Here is a 16,594-nt window from a genome sequence, read left to right as displayed (position 1 = left end):
ATGATTCTCAAGAGCTACTTATAGTATATAAATCTCTTTTATAAATTTTTCGAAGTTGATTTATTTACCACCAGTGCAAGAAGTACAACAATTTTCGCGATAATAATCGTAGCTACACAACTTTGCTTGCGAAGCCCATTGACAATTGGCGAACTTATCGGTGCAAGTCGGAGCAGCATCAATCTTGGGCTCATCTAAAAAATAATATAAATATAATATAAAAAATAAAATAACTTAAAAACCCACCATCACACTTTTGCACATTGCAGCTTCGGTAAATTGTATCTCTGGTTGTGTAACGACATTTCGTTGATTCTCGCAGGGAGTTAAATTTAACGTCGTATTCCAAACATTTTACACTGCGTCGCTGGGTTCCACCTCCACAGGGCTTGGTGCACTGTAAAAAAAAAAGTTGGAATTAGAAAAATTTAAAAAAAAAACAATAAATAGTGTTAAATTGAGCTTCTGTCTTTTGATTTGAATGTAGAAAAGGTTCTTGGAGTTGTAGTTTCGGCTTGCCATTAAAATAATAGAGATCAGTGTGAACTTAATAATAAATTTCTGTAGCACCCTTCACTTTAAACATTCTACATAAATTTAAAGAAACTTGTGTAAACTGAATATTTAAATAAAACCTAATTATAAACCCATAAAAATCAATTACCTCCGACCAATCCGAGTAATGCCAACGGGCAGCGCAGTACTCCACCTCCTCGTGGGAGCATTTCTCCACGGACTGCGGCTTCAGCTCCGACTTGCAGTCCTTGTCCTCGGTGATCAGCTGGTTCTGGATGCACAGGACTTCCCGGCTGCGGGTCAGGTCGAAGCAGTCGCCGTTGCACGAGGACCAAGGACCGGCGAACCAGTCGCCCACCTCGCAACTGGGTTTCTCGCAAGGACGACGACTCTCGGGAGTTGTGCTGGGATCACAACGCTGTTCCCCGGCCTTCGATCGATCGCAGAACACTGTGCGATGCTCAACGCCCGAGCCACAGGACACCGAGCAGTACTGATTCCACTCGGACTTCAGCCAGATGGCAGTGACCTCGGTGCCATCGATATTGCTGCGCTTCACCTGGGTGCTATTGGAATAATCGGGCAGACGATATCTGGCCAAGTTGCGTCTGCGGTTCTTGGGGCATTCACACTGCTTCTGGGTAGGTGGCTGATCCTCCATGCAGGCGGCCTTGTCCACATGGATCACCAGGCCGGAGGCCAGTTCCTGGACACAGCTGACCTCTCTCCGCCGGAAGGCCAAGTTGTTCGAACAGCGGCACTCGCCCCACTCGTCGAATCGCCAATACGCCGGACAAGGTTGCGTGTTGCAATGCAGGAGGTTCTCATTGAGAACTGGTTTCACGGAGTGCAGGCAACGGCGTTGCGAGTAATGACGCACCGTGTTCTTCCGAATGCAGCGGATAATTGGTGTCTGAGTGCCGCCGCCACAGGATTTCGTGCAGCCGCTGAAGCCAATTACCTTCCAATTAAAAATACGCTTTCGCCGAGACGAGCTGCTCGACGAACTGGTGTCCTCCAGTCCGGATTTCAACAGGCCATCGCTGCTCTCCAAGGACATCTCGTTCTCCTCCGATTCGGATACAATCGGCAGCATGTACTCGTACTTAACACCAGTATTATTTGGTGTCTTGGTATAAACCTAAAGAACCAGACATATTAATTTATATAAATAAAATAAAACATTTTGAGTTCGATACAATGAACAACTGACTCTACAGACTCTTTAGGGTAGGTATACATATAATTTCATAATATTATATTATATTTCATAGAAAAAAGAATTATTTTTATTGTCATACCATTAGTTGCAATGAGTCCCTGATGGGTCCAATACTTGTGATCCATTCGGTCACTCCATTGCTGTCCTGTGCTCCATCGATGCGATGATAATCGAAGGTGGCTCCCACCGCCTCGTAGGATCCACTTTCGGAAACAGTATTCTCACCATTAAAAATGTAAACCTCTTTCGATGTTTGCAAAACTAGAGAACAAAATAACCTAAGGTATTGGATATATTATGCAATATGAGCAAAAGTCTTACCCAACAAGTTAATGCTGTTCTTAAGTTCAGTTATCGAAATATTGGAGGCTCCAACTGGTAAGGTGGTAACGTGTATATAGGCATGTTCCGGCAAAGGATCTCGGGTGAAGATCCCCGTGACAGGACGACACAATAATCCGCCACAACTTACAGATCCACTGTGTGCATACAATCCATCAATATCTCCATTGGCGTGGATGGCCTTAAAATTATTACAATTTTATTAAACAATAATGTGAAATCAGTTTTATGAAAGTATTTTGCTCCAGCAAATTGTAAAATAGTTTTAAAATTTACTTACCAATAATAGCAGTGCTATTAATGTTTTCATTTCTTTTCAATTTTATTTTGTTATTTTAATCTGTTCAACATTAGCTCTTCGTTATGCAAAAAATATAAATTGTGTTACAATCGTGTAAACTTAATACCTCCTTGAATAAATATAGTGAATATTCTTAATTTCGACCCACTCTTCGAAAACTATGTTCAGCTTCTAAACAAGAATATTAAAAATACTTCTTATATATAGTAAGTTCAGGGTAATCCGAGTGGAATTCTTGGGCTTTGCAAAAACATTATTTATTGGCCACTTATTAAGAGAACAAGATAAACAAAAAATAAATGAGTACAAAATACATTCAGGCTTATTAAGGGGCATATGTTCTATAAGCAATTGCCTTTTGGATGGACTTTCCGTACGCACAACTGCGGCAATGTGTTTACTAAAATAATTCAATGAAATTAAGCTCATTGGACCCGTTCCAGTTTTTGCTTTCTCGAAATCATTTCTTCTTTGATTTGCTGACCTATTCCAATTCAGAATAATCAATTATACACTTAGGGCGCAGGACGGTTAAATCAGAAGGACTATAAGCGATGTTGAAAAATAAATATTTTTAAATAACATATGAAAATCTAATTGGCAAACAAGTTAACTATGTATTGACCGATTAAAATGTATTAATTTCTCCAAGTTCTATGTTTTCATTAAACGTGATTAAATGTTTAACAAATAAGAATGGTGAAATAATAATGAAAACTAAACAGTATACACCAAAGAAAGATCGAGGCCTTAATATAAAACACTATATAATATCGAACTTTAAATTATAATTTGAACAGACTTCACGGATCACTATAAATTGTGCGTGCTTTATGATTCAAAGTACAACTAATACTAAGCATTCGGTGCGATTCTTTTACTTAAAAAAGCTTTAGTATCGAGTAAAGAACGCACAATTAGTGCTTTTAATGTGCGATCGCTGCTCTGTTGCTCGCGATGGAACTGGATTTTCAAGATCGTGGAATGGATGAAAAATTATTCGATGTAAAATTAACATAAGTAATGCTTCAATAATAAAAAAAACCCAATATAAAAACAAATTTTCTTTGTTTTAAACATTTTGTTTAGCCTAAGGTAAAGAGTAAAACGTATTTTTTACTAGCATTCTTAATCATAATTTGAAAATTCACGTAAGTATATTCCTATAAAACCATCTAAGTAAAATTCTTTAAATTAAAGGGATCCCAAAATCTTTATTTACGATCCTGAAAATCCGATGTAGAAAATATAGAAATAACTTTTACTCACCTTACAAGCTCCATTCACACAAACAGCTCGGTCCCAAAGTTGCGACCGATAGTATTCAGCTGGATGTCGACACGGCGTTCCATCAATTACAGATTCATTGAGTGTGGCAAACGATTTCATTCCAAATGGCATGCAGTTCAGCTCACATTCGGCATCCTCTATAAAAAATTCAAAAAGTTTTTCTTGATTTTACTTCCTTTACTCGTAAAGAAGAAAGATTAGAACAACATGTTCTCATCAGAAATAAAACCAAATTTATTAGCAACACCAAAAAATACAAAGACAAACAAACTTGAATTCTTTCGGTGTTTTGTAATTTATGTAAAGCTTTGTCATAGGTTATAGGTAAATGCCTACCCTTTACATAAGGTTCCCACCTATATCGGTGACCATGAAACTCAATATCGTTGTAAGCTGTGCATTGGGAAGCTCGAAAATCTGGGGATTGCTCGTCGCAGGGCACATCATTACACAGCTGATAGCGTTTGTAATAGCCCACGCATGCATTACTCGTAAGCAGATTATTCGTCGATGGATTTCTGGAATTAAAAATAAAATCACCTAGCATTGTTATAGATATTTAACGCAGCCAAATTTAATAGTTTAAATGTAGCTTAAACATTCACATGATTTAACTTGAAAACAAGAAAGGAAGCTAGCTTCGGCAAGCGGAAGCTTATATACCCTTGCAGTCATTAAATATGTCTAAGAAAATACAAAAAGGCTAAACAGCATCGAATCTACGACGATTTCCATATTGTTCATATGACAGCTATATGATATAGTCGTCCGATTTTGATGAAATTTAATTTCTAACTCAAGACTCATTGGAAAACTCTATATTCCAAAAATCATGATTCTCTGATGAAAAACCACGAGGTAATAATTTTATTTCCGTTATTTCTATATAGATTTTTCGATCTTTCCTATGGCAGCTATATGATATAGTACTCCGATTTTTATGAAATTTTTTTCTCGATTTAAGAGTATTTGAAAAACTTGATGTTCCAAAAATTATGCTCGTGGCATTAAAAACAACGACATTATAATTTTTTTTCCATTTTTTATATATATATTTTTTGATCTCTCCTATGGCAGCTATATGATGGAGTTATCCGATTTTGATAAAATTTAATCTAAAATTCAATAGCAGTTAGAAAACGCCATCTAGAAGGAATCAAGACGATCTGATCAAAAACAACGGAGTTAGAATTTTTAATTTCATTCTCTCGTATGGGAGCTATCCTATATAGTCGCCCGATCCGGCCCGTTCCGACTTATATACTGCGTGCAACAACTACACACCTTTTGGGAAAGTTTCAGCCAGATAGCTTTAAAACTGAGAGACTAGTTTACATAGAAACCGACAGGAGGACAGACGGACAGACAGACAGACGGACAGACGGACAGACGTACATACATATTTGGATTCTGATCGTGATGCTGATCAAGAATATATATACTTTATGGGGTCTGAGGTGTCTCCTTCACTGCGTTGCAAACTTCTGACTGAAATTATAATACCCTTTGCTCTGCAAGGGTATAAAAAAGATAGAACTGATATAAAATATTTAATATTTATAATATATTTTTTTCTTACCGACTTATACATTTTCGAATTTGATACTTGACCCCTCCGCCGCAACTTCGCGTACATTCGCTCCAATCACTCCACTTATCCCATCGCGGATATGGATAAACCTTTTTCTTTAACTTTTTCGTAGTGGTTTCTTGCGGTGGATTTGGCGAAGAAAAAACCTCCATAATTTTTGGCATTTGCGATGTGGTAGCAACATCACCATTTTCCACTGGATTAAGAGTAGTTAAAGTTGCTAATGTTGTTGTTTCCAGATCAAGTTTCAATGTCGTTACATTTTGATTAGTATTATTAAGTAATATAATCGTTGGCTTTAATACTTTGTCATTGGTTTTGTTAGGTATTTTACTAGTCGTCTCGTTTTCCAAGTACTCCTCTTTATTACTTGGCTTTTGCCTCAGAGATAAATCCTTTCTTGTGTGCCACAAGTTCGGAAAATCATAATATGAGTTGTTCGCATGTTTCTTTTTCGCCTTGGGTTTTTTGTGCTCTCTCAGCCAATCTTGGTGTTTCTAAATGTAAAAAAATGTTCAATAAATTATTTTAAAATCAGTGTTGATTAAAAAAAAAAAAAAAAAAAATTGTATATTCAATCAATGAAAATATAAAATATTTCCTTTTGAGCTTCCGTAAAATTTGTAATGTTTGAACATTGAAAACTTCAGCAAGACAAGTTTTCATGGAAAAACTGATCGATAATCTTAAGACCTGTAATAATTCCATTACGAAAAACTCGCTTGAAACTATTCGGTAATTATGCAGGCATTAAAAAGAATTAACGACTTGAAAGCATGATACGCATGCTATTAAAAAAAAGTGCGTCATCTAGTATTTATGATTTTAAAATTATAAGCTTATCAATACAATTTGAACTGGTTTATCAGAGCTCTTTAGCCTTTTACAAGAATTGTTTCCAAAATATAATAACTTATAACACCCGTAATAAAGTAAAATATGTATAATCAATCGAATTATTTTAAGTACGAGAAATTAGTTACTTACCTTTATTCGCTCTTTGGTGGATAAATCCGCCTTTACAAAATTGGTATCGGGTATATACGCGAGAATTATTAAAATACTGAAAGTCAGAAAAGGTAAGGTATACTTAATGAAAAGTTTTAAATTGTTTTAATGGATAAGTATTTTTATCTTCAGTTTAAGTGCTAAAATCAAAATTTGGGTTTAAGGAACGGAAATTGATTTCTACATTTATTTGATCATATCTTTTTTGCACTTCCGATTTGTTGAATGAATGTGTATACTGATAATCAATGCAATGCATCGGCAGTTTATAAGGATAGTTTTTGTTGCTTTCAAAAAAAAGTTCTTTGAAGTATCAAGATGTGTTCTTTTTACACACTTTTCTGTGAAAACGAGCCACTGTTCGGCGGCGAGAGTAAACAAAAATCTTGATTAAATGCAGCTGAGCAATATTTGTACCCCGCCTTCTTTTTGGCTATCAAATTTGTGTTTAATGAAGAAATCTTTTAGTAAGGTTTTGAAAGAGGGTAAGAATTAAACTGTTGTAATATATTATTTTCTTACCTGAATATTACTAGCAGGTTTGCCATTTTAAAGCCTGGAAAAATATATAAATCCTAATTTGATTAATATGAATAAAAGATTTATTTAACATTTTGTAACCAAAAAAATCTAATATCAGAAAATACTTAAATATGTTTAACCAATTATAAAAAAAAAACTGCTAAATCCGTTACCATATACGACATGTTAAATTCCCAGATCGCAAAGCTTTTAATTTACGAGCTTCATTTGCCTATAAATTTGGACACTTTTCTGTATTTTTCGATGTATTATGTGGATAAATTCGCTATCGTTCTAAGCGATCTTCAATGTTTGCCTATACGCATGTTCAGGCTTTGTATTAGCAACTCGCACAGAGGAACTCAAGTTCCATTATTTTCATTGATTACGATTAAACCGACCGTGACTATTTGACTGGATTGGATGTACTTTCGGCAGCATGAAAATACACTACAACATCACATCCGTGAACGAAAATGGGAAGGGCGTATTTCATTAGAAGCCTCCACACCCACCAAACATTTTGGAGCTATGTATGAGCACATATCTATTGCGCATACTACAAATACGCACATAAAATATATGTTATATAATATTGTAAATCAGTTCGTTTCAAGACGGAGCTACCGAATACCGTTTAATCTGGTCCCAAAATATCTTGGCTTGGGGTTATCCATTTTTTAAGTCACACCATGTAATGTTCTAAATTTGCTTTCTTAAATATTTGCTAGATAATGTTTATTTTAAGATTGGGTAAAATCAAATCATAAGAATAAGTTAATAGGTGGGTTAATAAGTTCTCTATGACAAGAAAAAAAAAATTAATAAATGTAATTATAGAGACGTGAGATTAACATTTAGTTAGCTCACATCCAGTAAATTCTGTCAAAAACTTTTAGTTTGGAAAAATCTTATACCAAAATAGAAAAAAACTAGAAGGCATTTTAAAAGTTTTTGAGAGATCCTGCAATATTTATATCCTAGAAATCTAAACTTCATCCAGTGTCTTATCAGATAGTAGCTGCAATATTTAAGGGATTCAATAAACAATTTCGTTTCTCTTTGAATATCATAATACCGCCAAAGAGGTTGAAAGTGCTTTTTGCGCCATTGACACAGATTTGGAGGAAGGCAATATACCCTGACAGTACGAGTACCGGGTATAAAAATTCCTAATGTCACAATGGACTTTTCATACTTATCTGTGTCAATAGGCCCATATTGGGCCCATCTATGCAGTGAAACTGCATTTGCCCATATTTGTGTTGCAATGGCATTAGCACTTCACCATGCCACTGAACTCAGAAACACTCAATTCGAAAGAGTGCGGATATTATTGAAGAACTTGCATTAAAGTGAAGTGTTTAGAAAATTTTCAATCGGCCGCCCCCTAGGAACAGAAGTACGTTCCTTCGGCACCAAATATTTTGATATACATGTCATAGTCTCATAGTCTCGTACTCTTGTATTTCGTCATTCACACTCGCTTAAGTTATGTGAAACTTCCGCAATTAGCAAAACGAGAAAAACATTTTGAAACATGTGTGTGCGTCCAGATGGATTTGTTTAAATCGCTCGCCGAATAAGATAACCGAGAAAAAATTATGAATGTTGGAAATGTTAGTGGAAATGTTAGTGTCTGTCGCCAATCGAATTGATTTCTCTTTCTGATTTGGACAACTACTTTTGCGGCCGAGTGTGCTATTATCCCATCCGTTCAATCCTAAAACTTAATGACTGTAATAACGCTGCTACATTTAAGGCGTGCAAAATAATGTTGAGTTATGGGAATTGAAACCTCCGCCAACAAAGCCTTCTTTCATTATGCATTCAGTACTTGAGTGATTACTGTCATCGAGGAGATAACGGTTCAATATGAGTGAGGTAAATTGGTTTGTCCCAAAACGCTTTTAAGAAAACCCGAATCGATTAAACACTTTCCCAGAAAAGCAATTAAGACCGTATTCAAAATGTCTTCGTGCTCTTCACGTCGTCAAAAGAGTTAACAAACATAACAATTGTAAGTAGTTTCCAATGAATGAGCCTACAAAAAACACAAAAGGATATGGATCAATCGCTCAAAAGATCGATCATCCATCAAAATACCTTTTTATTTTCGGTTTCTTAATGATCACTAATCAAGTTGTATTTTTGTTTTTGAAGTGATTAAAACAAAAGTGGTGTATTTTAAATTTGTACTAAAAAAGTTCGCATAATTATTTAGAAAATTCCAAAGGATCAGATCTTAAGAATATTTCACAAAACCACGTAACAGAATATGTTTCAGTAACACCAAGATTTCGAAATTTTTGATTGTAACTATTTTTAGTTTTTCCGATTAACTATTCGCAAAAATTATATAACACCCCGATTGAAGGCACTCGTAATTCTGGATTAACTGAAGCCGCCGTCTTCATCGCGTGATACTCAAATCCGAACTGAAATCCGAATTGAATTTTCGGGAAAGCGGCTTTGGGAACAAAAGTGTTTGGAGGCAGCGGGCTTCGCGAGCATCAAAGCAGCTCTGGCGATCGAGTGCCAGCCCGGAGCTCCCCGATTTCCCCCAGAGGAGTGGGGCCCAGCACTCGCATAGATTGCCAGCGCCACCCAAAAGTCTGGAGCCAAACGTGCGTACACACAGATATTACATACTTACAAGACGGGCCGAAAAAATAGCACAAAAGATGCCACCCAAAAAAGTAATAGAAAACAAGAATGCTTAGGAAAATATTAACTTTTATTCATTAATAAATCAGTTTTCATAATTATGGTTAAAACTACTTTTAACTTTATTCGTTATTATAGTTTCTAGGTAATATTTTTTTATTATTATTATAATAATGATTTAGGTGTGATTTAATATCATCCAGACCTTGAGCCGGCAAAACACCAAATACAAGATATAAATATTTAATCAGAGTACTGCAAACAAAGATACTCTATATTGTAACTTTTTTATAAAAAAAAAGACTCGATGCCATTATTGTGACCGCAATTGTACGTGCGACCACGGGTGAGTTACAATATTGTGGGTGATGTCTCTGCATATGTATGCATTTAACTTTATGTAGCTTTCAGCGGAATATCAATGCGAGAACTAATGTACATTCGAACCTTACGCAAACGCTTAATGCGAAAGTAATCCGAAGAAATTTATGGAGCCCTAATTGGAAATAATTTAGCAGAGCTCAGTTTGGAATTAAGCCCTCTACAATGAAATAAAAAACGCTAGATTCCAAAGAAATATAAATTTTGTATATACATTTAGAACCAATTTCTGATCAGGATTATGTAAAGGAAGAAATAGTTTTAAGGATACAGCAAATTTTTTAAATTACGTTTTTAAATACATTTTATAAATTTATTGTAACGTTCTAATTTACTCTGTTGCTCTTTCACAAGTTTTCGAAACTTTCGGAGTGAGTTTTTCAAAGACAAGTCCCATCTTGGCAAACTTATTTAAACTGCGCTTGTGCATCATTAATTTTGTATTTTCAAGATTGGGCGTCTATTAATTAGGTCGTTTGTTGCTATGCTGATATGGAGCAATAAATCTTCATTTTGGTTTTATATATAATTAAACATTGGTCCAGTTAAATATACTTGGGTCAACTATTTTTACCGACATGAAGAACTCAAAATCTCGGACAATAGTATTTCTACTCATTTTATGTACTATTTATCAAATTGGTATGACAACACTGCACTATTATCGTTGATAATTTATCAAACTTTTTTTTACGCCAAGCCTTTTAAACTTCGTCGACCACACAAATGCAATTAACCCTAAGCTTCATTGTTCAATAAATCTTAATTAATCTTAATTTCTTCTTTGTGAAATTAAGTTAACGAAATTCAATAATAGCACTATGCACTTTTTCAAGCTTAGGAGTGATTTTTAATTAATGGAGCATTCCATTATTTTCCCAAATGTGAAAAGTAATTTAATATGGTACTACATATTTATATTTTTTTCAATGGGGAGCAGGCACGATTGCAATGGTGTACTGCAATTGTGCAGATAAAAGAGATAAGAATCGAGGAAAAATGAATTAGGAAATGAAAAATTACTACTAATATTCTTCAGTATTATATTTAACATCAATTTTAATGGCATGTTAAATATTTTCAGATTTAAAAGAGTCGCACCTTATTTTAATGTTTTTGACATTACTATCTTACAATTTGTAGGCGGTCTAAAAAAGTAGAAAATGTGGCGAGTAATAAAATCCACTTAATTAGTTTGTGTTGATGTTTGGTTAATTACTTAATGTGTTTGGGGGAAGAGCTCACTTGTTATCATTTGAACCCACCCTTGCCATAAGCACATTAGTACATACATATATGTGTACACACTTCATTACAAAAAAACATATGTACTGTAAAACCGACAGATTTGTTATACTTTATGGGATGGTTTCAAGTGAGATGACAAATGACTTTACAAACTTGCGTTCAGTGGTAGTACAAGTAGTTTTCATGGGTCTTTAATATTATATATGGTAAACCTTTGAACATAAAATGCTGAAAGAATATATTTTTAACATTATCAACTCATATTTAACGCTTTATTGGTTGGTTGTTTTATTAACATTATTTTTAACTGTAATACAATATAATTAATATATCTAACTTTCATCATTTTGAAGTTTTTTCAACATTGGCTCACGAAGGTTGTAGTGCTTAACCATTTTCTGAAATACACACCTTATATTAGTCATTTTGAAAATATATCATATGTTTGACATACCTCACAAAAGGATACATCGATGGAGCAAATGGCTTGGGCTGGCTCATTATCTTCGGAACTTTTAGAATTGACAACATTTACCAAAGGCAAACCATCATCGCCATTTTCAATAGCAATGTATTTCTCCTTGGCAAGAAACGAGAGTTGTAAAGCATTTTGTACGGTATCCATAAAATTATTTGGATTGCAAATTAATTTAAAATATGGAATAGGCTCATTACCGCCCTCTCGATATATTTGCCTAATCTGTTTCAACATATGACTGACGGAGGCTGCGCCTTCATCCTTTCTTTCCAATTTATCACTCTTCTTTGGGCGCTTTTCCTCGACCTAAAATGTAAACAGGAGTTATTATTAAAATTAAAAGAAATTTGACCAGCTTTATGCAAAACAACCAAACTTTACACTATAATTTTGCTTATAGACAAACAGACATTACAACACCGGAGGAATGTCACAAAAATCTGACCGAAATTTTAATAAAGGGTTACCTGAGATTTCTGTTTGCGTTGAGCACGCTGCTTCGGAATGACTTCCTTTGGCGTTACATCTATGAAGGGAAGCATACTATCGTTTGTGAAGAGAGGTCTTCCAAATTGGAGAGCCAGTGAGCAGACAGCATCCCAATCCTCTTCTTGTTCTTTGAAAACCAAATCATTCTGTTGAATATACAATCAGTTTCAGTGTAGTTTGTTATAAATTAACTCAAGTGCACACTTACAATCGCCGTGATCACCATTCTGTCAGTAAAGTTAGTGTTGTACTGAATAGCTTTTCCTACAACTTCGTGATTGCGTCTTAATAACTCCGTGTCCAAAACAAGTTCCGTCGAATTTGTCCGGCGGTCTTCATGACCCTTGTTTATATCGTTTGCTGTTCGCAGGATTTCTTCGATTGCCGCAATTGATTGGTCAAAAGTTTTCGCCTCAATTTGTTGCTCTGCATTAAAAGAAAACAATTTTTATTGTTTACAATATATTGCCTTCCGGTTACTCACCTATCTCAATATTCTTCTCGATCAGATTTTGCAAGCACAAGATCCGAGAATCTTGAGCGGAGCCTTCCTCAAGTAGCCGCGATTGACTTTGAGACGAATCCATGATATTACAAAAAAGTTATGGCAGAAAACAGAGGAATGGACATAATACTTTAAAATGATATAAACAATTGTTTGTAAACAACTGTATATCGATGTATTGTTGATGTCACGATAGCATCGAAAGATGTGTACTTGGAACGATAAATTGAGAACAATATATCGAAACCAAACACGTATTGCTGTCCCCCATGAAATAGTTGTCAGTTATGTTAGTTTGCATTTTTAACTTCGCCCATGGTTTTACTTTAAATACGTTAATTTTAGTCGAGTATCATTTTGTTTTGTTTCGAATTTATCTTCCAACCAGAGCTTTTTGTTTATAAAACTTACTTTTGTGGTCCTTAAAATAACTTAAATCTTCATTTTCTCTTTCTGATTTACCAACAATATAACATCATAAGTCAGTTACAGATCCACATTTATTATCACTAATCTGGTTTTTAGACAATGGGAACTGGGTTCTAACATCTATTCAATTACAATGATAATGTCAATACCATAACTCAATAATCTAGAGACCATTCGTTCTCTGCGATGAAAGAGTCAACCACTTCCTTCATTGAAAAATTTGGTATTAGTTGATCCTGAGTCAGCTTCACGCGTGTCACAGGATCAAAATGTCCGACCCGCTGTAAATGCTCTTCTATATCTTTGCGTTCATAGGTAATTCCAGATGGAGTTATCACAGGGTCGGTTAATATTTCAAAACTAATTTTGCCACACAGAAAATCGGGAACATCGCGTTTCTTAAAAAGGAAGAAAATTAATAATAGGTAATAACCAGTATTTAAGCACAAACATTTAAGACCAAAAATAGTGGGATTACTTTTAATACTTACCCTTCGGCGCTCATCAACTTTAGAAAATATATTGTTGAGTTCCTTTATATGGTCGTCCTAAGAAAAAGTAAGAAATAACAATTATTTGTTTGGGAATAGGACAACTAACTATAGGTTTAAAAGCTGTAAAAGTTTAACTTACACACTCTTGTTCAATTTCCTGTTGCTTATCCTTCAGCTGTTCTTCATGTACATTTTCATTCAGTTTTAAATTAGCCAAACGGTTTTCCATGTCTCCTTTAATAAGCCTGAAAAAATGTAATAGGACTTCGCTAATTAATATCTTTGACAAACAGAAATCGAAAGAAAATTAGCAATTAGTTTTGAAAAAGTCTTACACGTCCTACTTGAGTCAAAAAGGACAATAAAGCAGACGAATTGCAATACCCCTGGTAACGGCATGTAAGTACATATTTCGAAATACCCTTACCTAAAATCTAATAACCTTCACGTCTCAATCAATCTAATTTAATTTTTCTTGAAATAAAAAATAAACCAAAAATATGGCCTTTAAGAGATGTGGGCTACATCCGCTTTAGAGCACGAATATGAAATGCCTTTTCAGAAATGGAATACAATATGTATTCTATTATATATAAGCCAATAAATACTTTCACTCAAAGTCTATATGGTAATAGGAGAGATTCTTACCGGTTCAAATAGCTTTGCAGTTCAATTTCCTGATGAATGCGCTTCTCCTCCAAAACGTTCCAACGTTTTTTGCGAGCTAGTCGCAATTGTAGTGTAATATCATCCCCAAAGTTCTGCTTTTGCTCCTTGGATAGATCATAGGCTGGAAATTTAATCATGTTATATAAAAAGCCATTTAAATTCCTCAATATCTAACCCCGTTGAAGGTGCTTTATGGCCTCGTCAAAGCTATCTATTTCCATTAGACCTTGGCCGAGGAAGAAGTGTCCCTTTAGCAAATTTGCATCGATATCCAGGGCTCGCCGGCAATCTTGGCAGCAAAGCTCCCATCGCTTTAGTTTCAGGTTGCACAAAGCTCGATTTGTGAAGTATGTGGCGTTTGTGGGGTTTTTGATCTATATGTGGTACATAGAACATAATACATGACAATGTAAACAACATACTCATTACAAGAGTACAAAACGTGTGTTACACTTACGATGGCCTTTGAATAGCAATTTATTGCGTCGTCATATTTTCGGGCTGCAAATAGGCAATTGCCCTGCTCCTTCAACTGCAGATCTGATAAATTGGTCGTGGAATAAATGTGTTTGGTCGTCATACTGACAAATGTTGCGGCTGGTCCAGAATTTTATTTTTCCCTATGCACCCAGCGATGAAAAGTGAGTTTCTCGCACAAAAGCACTAACAAATTCCTTTCCTTTTCAGGGAGTAAGTAATTGATACAGAAAATCAACAACAACCAAAGTCCTGGGTACAAAATGTCACCGACGACTTAACGCTTTTAACACCAAACAGCTATGCTATTATTCGTCTGTCTTTAATTAAACATAAAACAATTTTCAGCTACGTTAATCGATGTGTTTCCGAGGGTTGTCAAAGCTCCCAAAATCAAAGCTGCAAAATTATCGATTGAACTATCGGTAGTCGAGTGTTTCATACTGTGGTTGAAATATTTTAAATCTTCCATCCGTATTGCACAAATAAATAAATTATTAATAACCCAAAGTAAAATATATACCTATGTACCTTCTTAAATCTACAATCAAAATATTTTTTAATGACTTATTTCTACGATTTATTTTGACTTTAACCAAATATTTAAGGTTACATATTGTAAAACATTTTAAGTCAATATTGAACAAAGTCTAATGCAGGGAACAATTCAACTGAAAAGTGTATTTATGTATAATAGTGTTATTTAACATTTACAGGTATAAATCAAAATCTATGCGGTTGCTAGTATAAAAATTTGTGTTTTCGCCACACTTTCGAACATAGACCCCGTTTTTGAAGTAATTTTCTTGAGACCATTTTAACATTTTCTCGGTGCTAAATGGTCCTTGGATTTCAGTCTCATCCTGCGACCATTTGAACTCCCAGCTCACCTCCGAGGTATTCAGCGTTGGTTTTGAAGTAGCACTTGAGGCTTTGGAGCGCTCCAACTCCTTCGTTTCGAAATCATCCGCGTACATGTCAATATCAGCGACATCCTTTGATTTGCTAGTTCCCGGCAAATCGGCTAGCTTTGACTTAATGTTTTCGTAAGTCTCTTGATATATATCCATATTTCCGGTCTTGGAAAGAATCTCGTTGGCCAATTCAGTGAGTTGGGAAATTTCCTGCGTCTTTGTGTCAACAATACCGGCTTTTTTCTGCTTAATTCTTTGAAGGGTTGTAAGGACGGGACGTTGACTACCCAATCTTTGAAGTGTCATCTTTACAGTCTCTCCTGCTTTCATAAACTCAAGCATTTTCGTCAGGTTCATTGACAAGTTAAAAGCCTTTCCTGCAGGTTCGATTTTTTCATCAGAGGAGTTGGAGTTTTGGTCATCTTTGGCAGGATCAAAAGCGTTTTTCTGATTGCCTATCTAAAATATGAAGTGAAGGAAGTGTTTAACGCTTTACAAACAAATTAAAACCTTACCTTAACCCAATCAATGTTGTCCAACCAGTTATCCTTGGCTTCAGTTTCCTTGTTCCAATGGTAATGACCATCTTTGTCGAAGTGTCCTTCCTCCAATTCTTCTTTCATATTAAAAGGTGTTAACTTCACATCGTCTTCCACCTTTGCTACACCTTCTTCCCCTCCTTCAATGTCGCTATCATTAAGATATTCCCTGCAAAGACAAAATGCTGAAATCAAAACAAACACTAGTATTTTGTCTATCAGTTATTACCTCTCGTAGTCATCCGAATCTTCTTCATCTGAATCAAGCGTGTGTTTTTTAAAGGATTCCTCTTTTGTTTTTTCGGCTGTGGGATACTTTCTTTTGCTTGCCATTATAATAAGAACTTAAAACAAACTCAATAACAATGTAAATATTTTCACGCGTTTATTGATTCTATTTCTATTTACGTTAGGGATGGTACAAATACATTTATCGGTAGATTTTAATATTTTCTGTTCCATTTCCAAAATTCTTTAATTAATACTTATATTTTATTTGTACATTTTGTGGT

At 35.0% G+C, this 16,594-nt stretch overlaps 4 protein-coding genes across 6 annotated transcripts; all 4 read right to left on the bottom strand.

Moving 5' to 3' along the window:
* Positions 1 to 41: 41 nt before the first annotated feature.
* On the bottom strand, positions 42 to 9,327 carry LOC108089258 (thrombospondin type-1 domain-containing protein 4). Of its 3 annotated transcripts, none has more exons than XM_043208832.1 (11): positions 8,899 to 9,327; positions 6,793 to 6,845; positions 6,250 to 6,325; positions 5,251 to 5,759; positions 4,008 to 4,189; positions 3,651 to 3,808; positions 2,060 to 2,261; positions 1,818 to 1,999; positions 665 to 1,657; positions 247 to 397; positions 42 to 194 (listed from the first exon to the last, which is right to left on the bottom strand). In XM_043208832.1, the coding sequence occupies exons 2-11, from the start codon at positions 6,816 to 6,818 to the stop codon at positions 61 to 63; spliced, it is 2,613 nt and encodes an 870-aa protein (XP_043064767.1). In that variant the 5' UTR covers positions 6,819 to 6,845; positions 8,899 to 9,327; the 3' UTR covers positions 42 to 60. The 3 variants fall into 3 exon arrangements, with proteins under 3 accessions (XP_043064767.1, XP_017042913.1, XP_017042914.1); XM_017187424.2 differs by having other exon boundaries at positions 6,793 to 6,826; XM_017187425.2 differs by lacking the exons at positions 3,651 to 3,808; positions 4,008 to 4,189; positions 5,251 to 5,759; ... (1 more) ...; positions 6,793 to 6,845; positions 8,899 to 9,327 and adding an exon at positions 2,361 to 2,834.
* Positions 9,328 to 11,346: 2,019 nt separating this feature from the next.
* On the bottom strand, positions 11,347 to 12,780 carry LOC108089259 (non-structural maintenance of chromosome element 4). Its single transcript, XM_017187427.2, has 5 exons — positions 12,540 to 12,780; positions 12,264 to 12,481; positions 12,034 to 12,201; positions 11,543 to 11,872; positions 11,347 to 11,486 (listed from the first exon to the last, which is right to left on the bottom strand). Exons 1-5 carry the CDS (start codon positions 12,640 to 12,642, stop codon positions 11,421 to 11,423), a joined length of 885 nt encoding a protein of 294 aa, XP_017042916.1. The 5' UTR covers positions 12,643 to 12,780; the 3' UTR covers positions 11,347 to 11,420.
* Positions 12,781 to 13,042: 262 nt separating this feature from the next.
* LOC108089260 (E3 ubiquitin-protein ligase CHIP) lies at positions 13,043 to 15,005 on the bottom strand. Its single transcript, XM_017187428.1, has 6 exons — positions 14,610 to 15,005; positions 14,328 to 14,526; positions 14,132 to 14,273; positions 13,623 to 13,728; positions 13,481 to 13,537; positions 13,043 to 13,387 (listed from the first exon to the last, which is right to left on the bottom strand). Exons 1-6 carry the CDS (start codon positions 14,730 to 14,732, stop codon positions 13,145 to 13,147), a joined length of 870 nt encoding a protein of 289 aa, XP_017042917.1. The 5' UTR covers positions 14,733 to 15,005; the 3' UTR covers positions 13,043 to 13,144.
* A 191-nt stretch (positions 15,006 to 15,196) lies between these two features.
* LOC108089113 (CD2 antigen cytoplasmic tail-binding protein 2 homolog) lies at positions 15,197 to 16,485 on the bottom strand. The gene is made up of 3 exons (XM_017187224.2): positions 16,312 to 16,485; positions 16,059 to 16,251; positions 15,197 to 16,002 (listed from the first exon to the last, which is right to left on the bottom strand). The coding sequence occupies exons 1-3, from the start codon at positions 16,413 to 16,415 to the stop codon at positions 15,340 to 15,342; spliced, it is 960 nt and encodes a 319-aa protein (XP_017042713.1). The 5' UTR covers positions 16,416 to 16,485; the 3' UTR covers positions 15,197 to 15,339.
* Positions 16,486 to 16,594: the final 109 nt, after the last annotated feature.

Source organism: Drosophila ficusphila, unplaced genomic scaffold (assembly GCF_018152265.1).
Source record: "Drosophila ficusphila isolate 14025-0441.05 unplaced genomic scaffold, ASM1815226v1 contig_723, whole genome shotgun sequence".
In the NCBI taxonomy this organism is placed as follows: domain Eukaryota; kingdom Metazoa; phylum Arthropoda; class Insecta; order Diptera; family Drosophilidae; genus Drosophila; species Drosophila ficusphila.
Note: the sequence above shows the minus strand (reverse complement) of the source record. Positions and strands in the feature narration are given on the sequence as shown.

Coding starts and splice junctions, on each gene's coding strand:
- LOC108089113 (XM_017187224.2), bottom strand. CDS start 16,415: ATGGCAAGCAAAAGAAAGTATCCCACAGCCGAAAAAACAAAAGAGGAA. Junction 16,252..16,311: donor GATTCGGATGACTACGAGAG/GTAATAACTGAT, acceptor TTGTCTTTGCAG/GGAATATCTTAATGATAGCG. Junction 16,003..16,058: donor ACAACATTGATTGGGTTAAG/GTAAGGTTTTAA, acceptor TTCATATTTTAG/ATAGGCAATCAGAAAAACGC.
- LOC108089258 (XM_043208832.1), bottom strand. CDS start 6,818: ATGGCAAACCTGCTAGTAATATTCAG. Junction 2,000..2,059: donor GAACAGCATTAACTTGTTGG/GTAAGACTTTTG, acceptor TTTGTTCTCTAG/TTTTGCAAACATCGAAAGAG. Junction 398..664: donor ATTACTCGGATTGGTCGGAG/GTAATTGATTTT, acceptor TTTTTTTTACAG/TGCACCAAGCCCTGTGGAGG.
- LOC108089260 (XM_017187428.1), bottom strand. CDS start 14,732: ATGACGACCAAACACATTTATTCCACGACCAATTTATCAGATCTGCAG. Junction 14,274..14,327: donor CATAAAGCACCTTCAACGGG/GTTAGATATTGA, acceptor TTAAATTTCCAG/CCTATGATCTATCCAAGGAG. Junction 13,538..13,622: donor AGGAAATTGAACAAGAGTGT/GTAAGTTAAACT, acceptor ACTTTTTCTTAG/GACGACCATATAAAGGAACT.
- LOC108089259 (XM_017187427.2), bottom strand. CDS start 12,642: ATGGATTCGTCTCAAAGTCAATCGCGGCTACTTGAGGAAGGCTCCGCT. Junction 12,202..12,263: donor GAATGGTGATCACGGCGATT/GTAAGTGTGCAC, acceptor TATATTCAACAG/AATGATTTGGTTTTCAAAGA. Junction 11,487..11,542: donor TCGATGTATCCTTTTGTGAG/GTATGTCAAACA, acceptor TGTGTATTTCAG/AAAATGGTTAAGCACTACAA.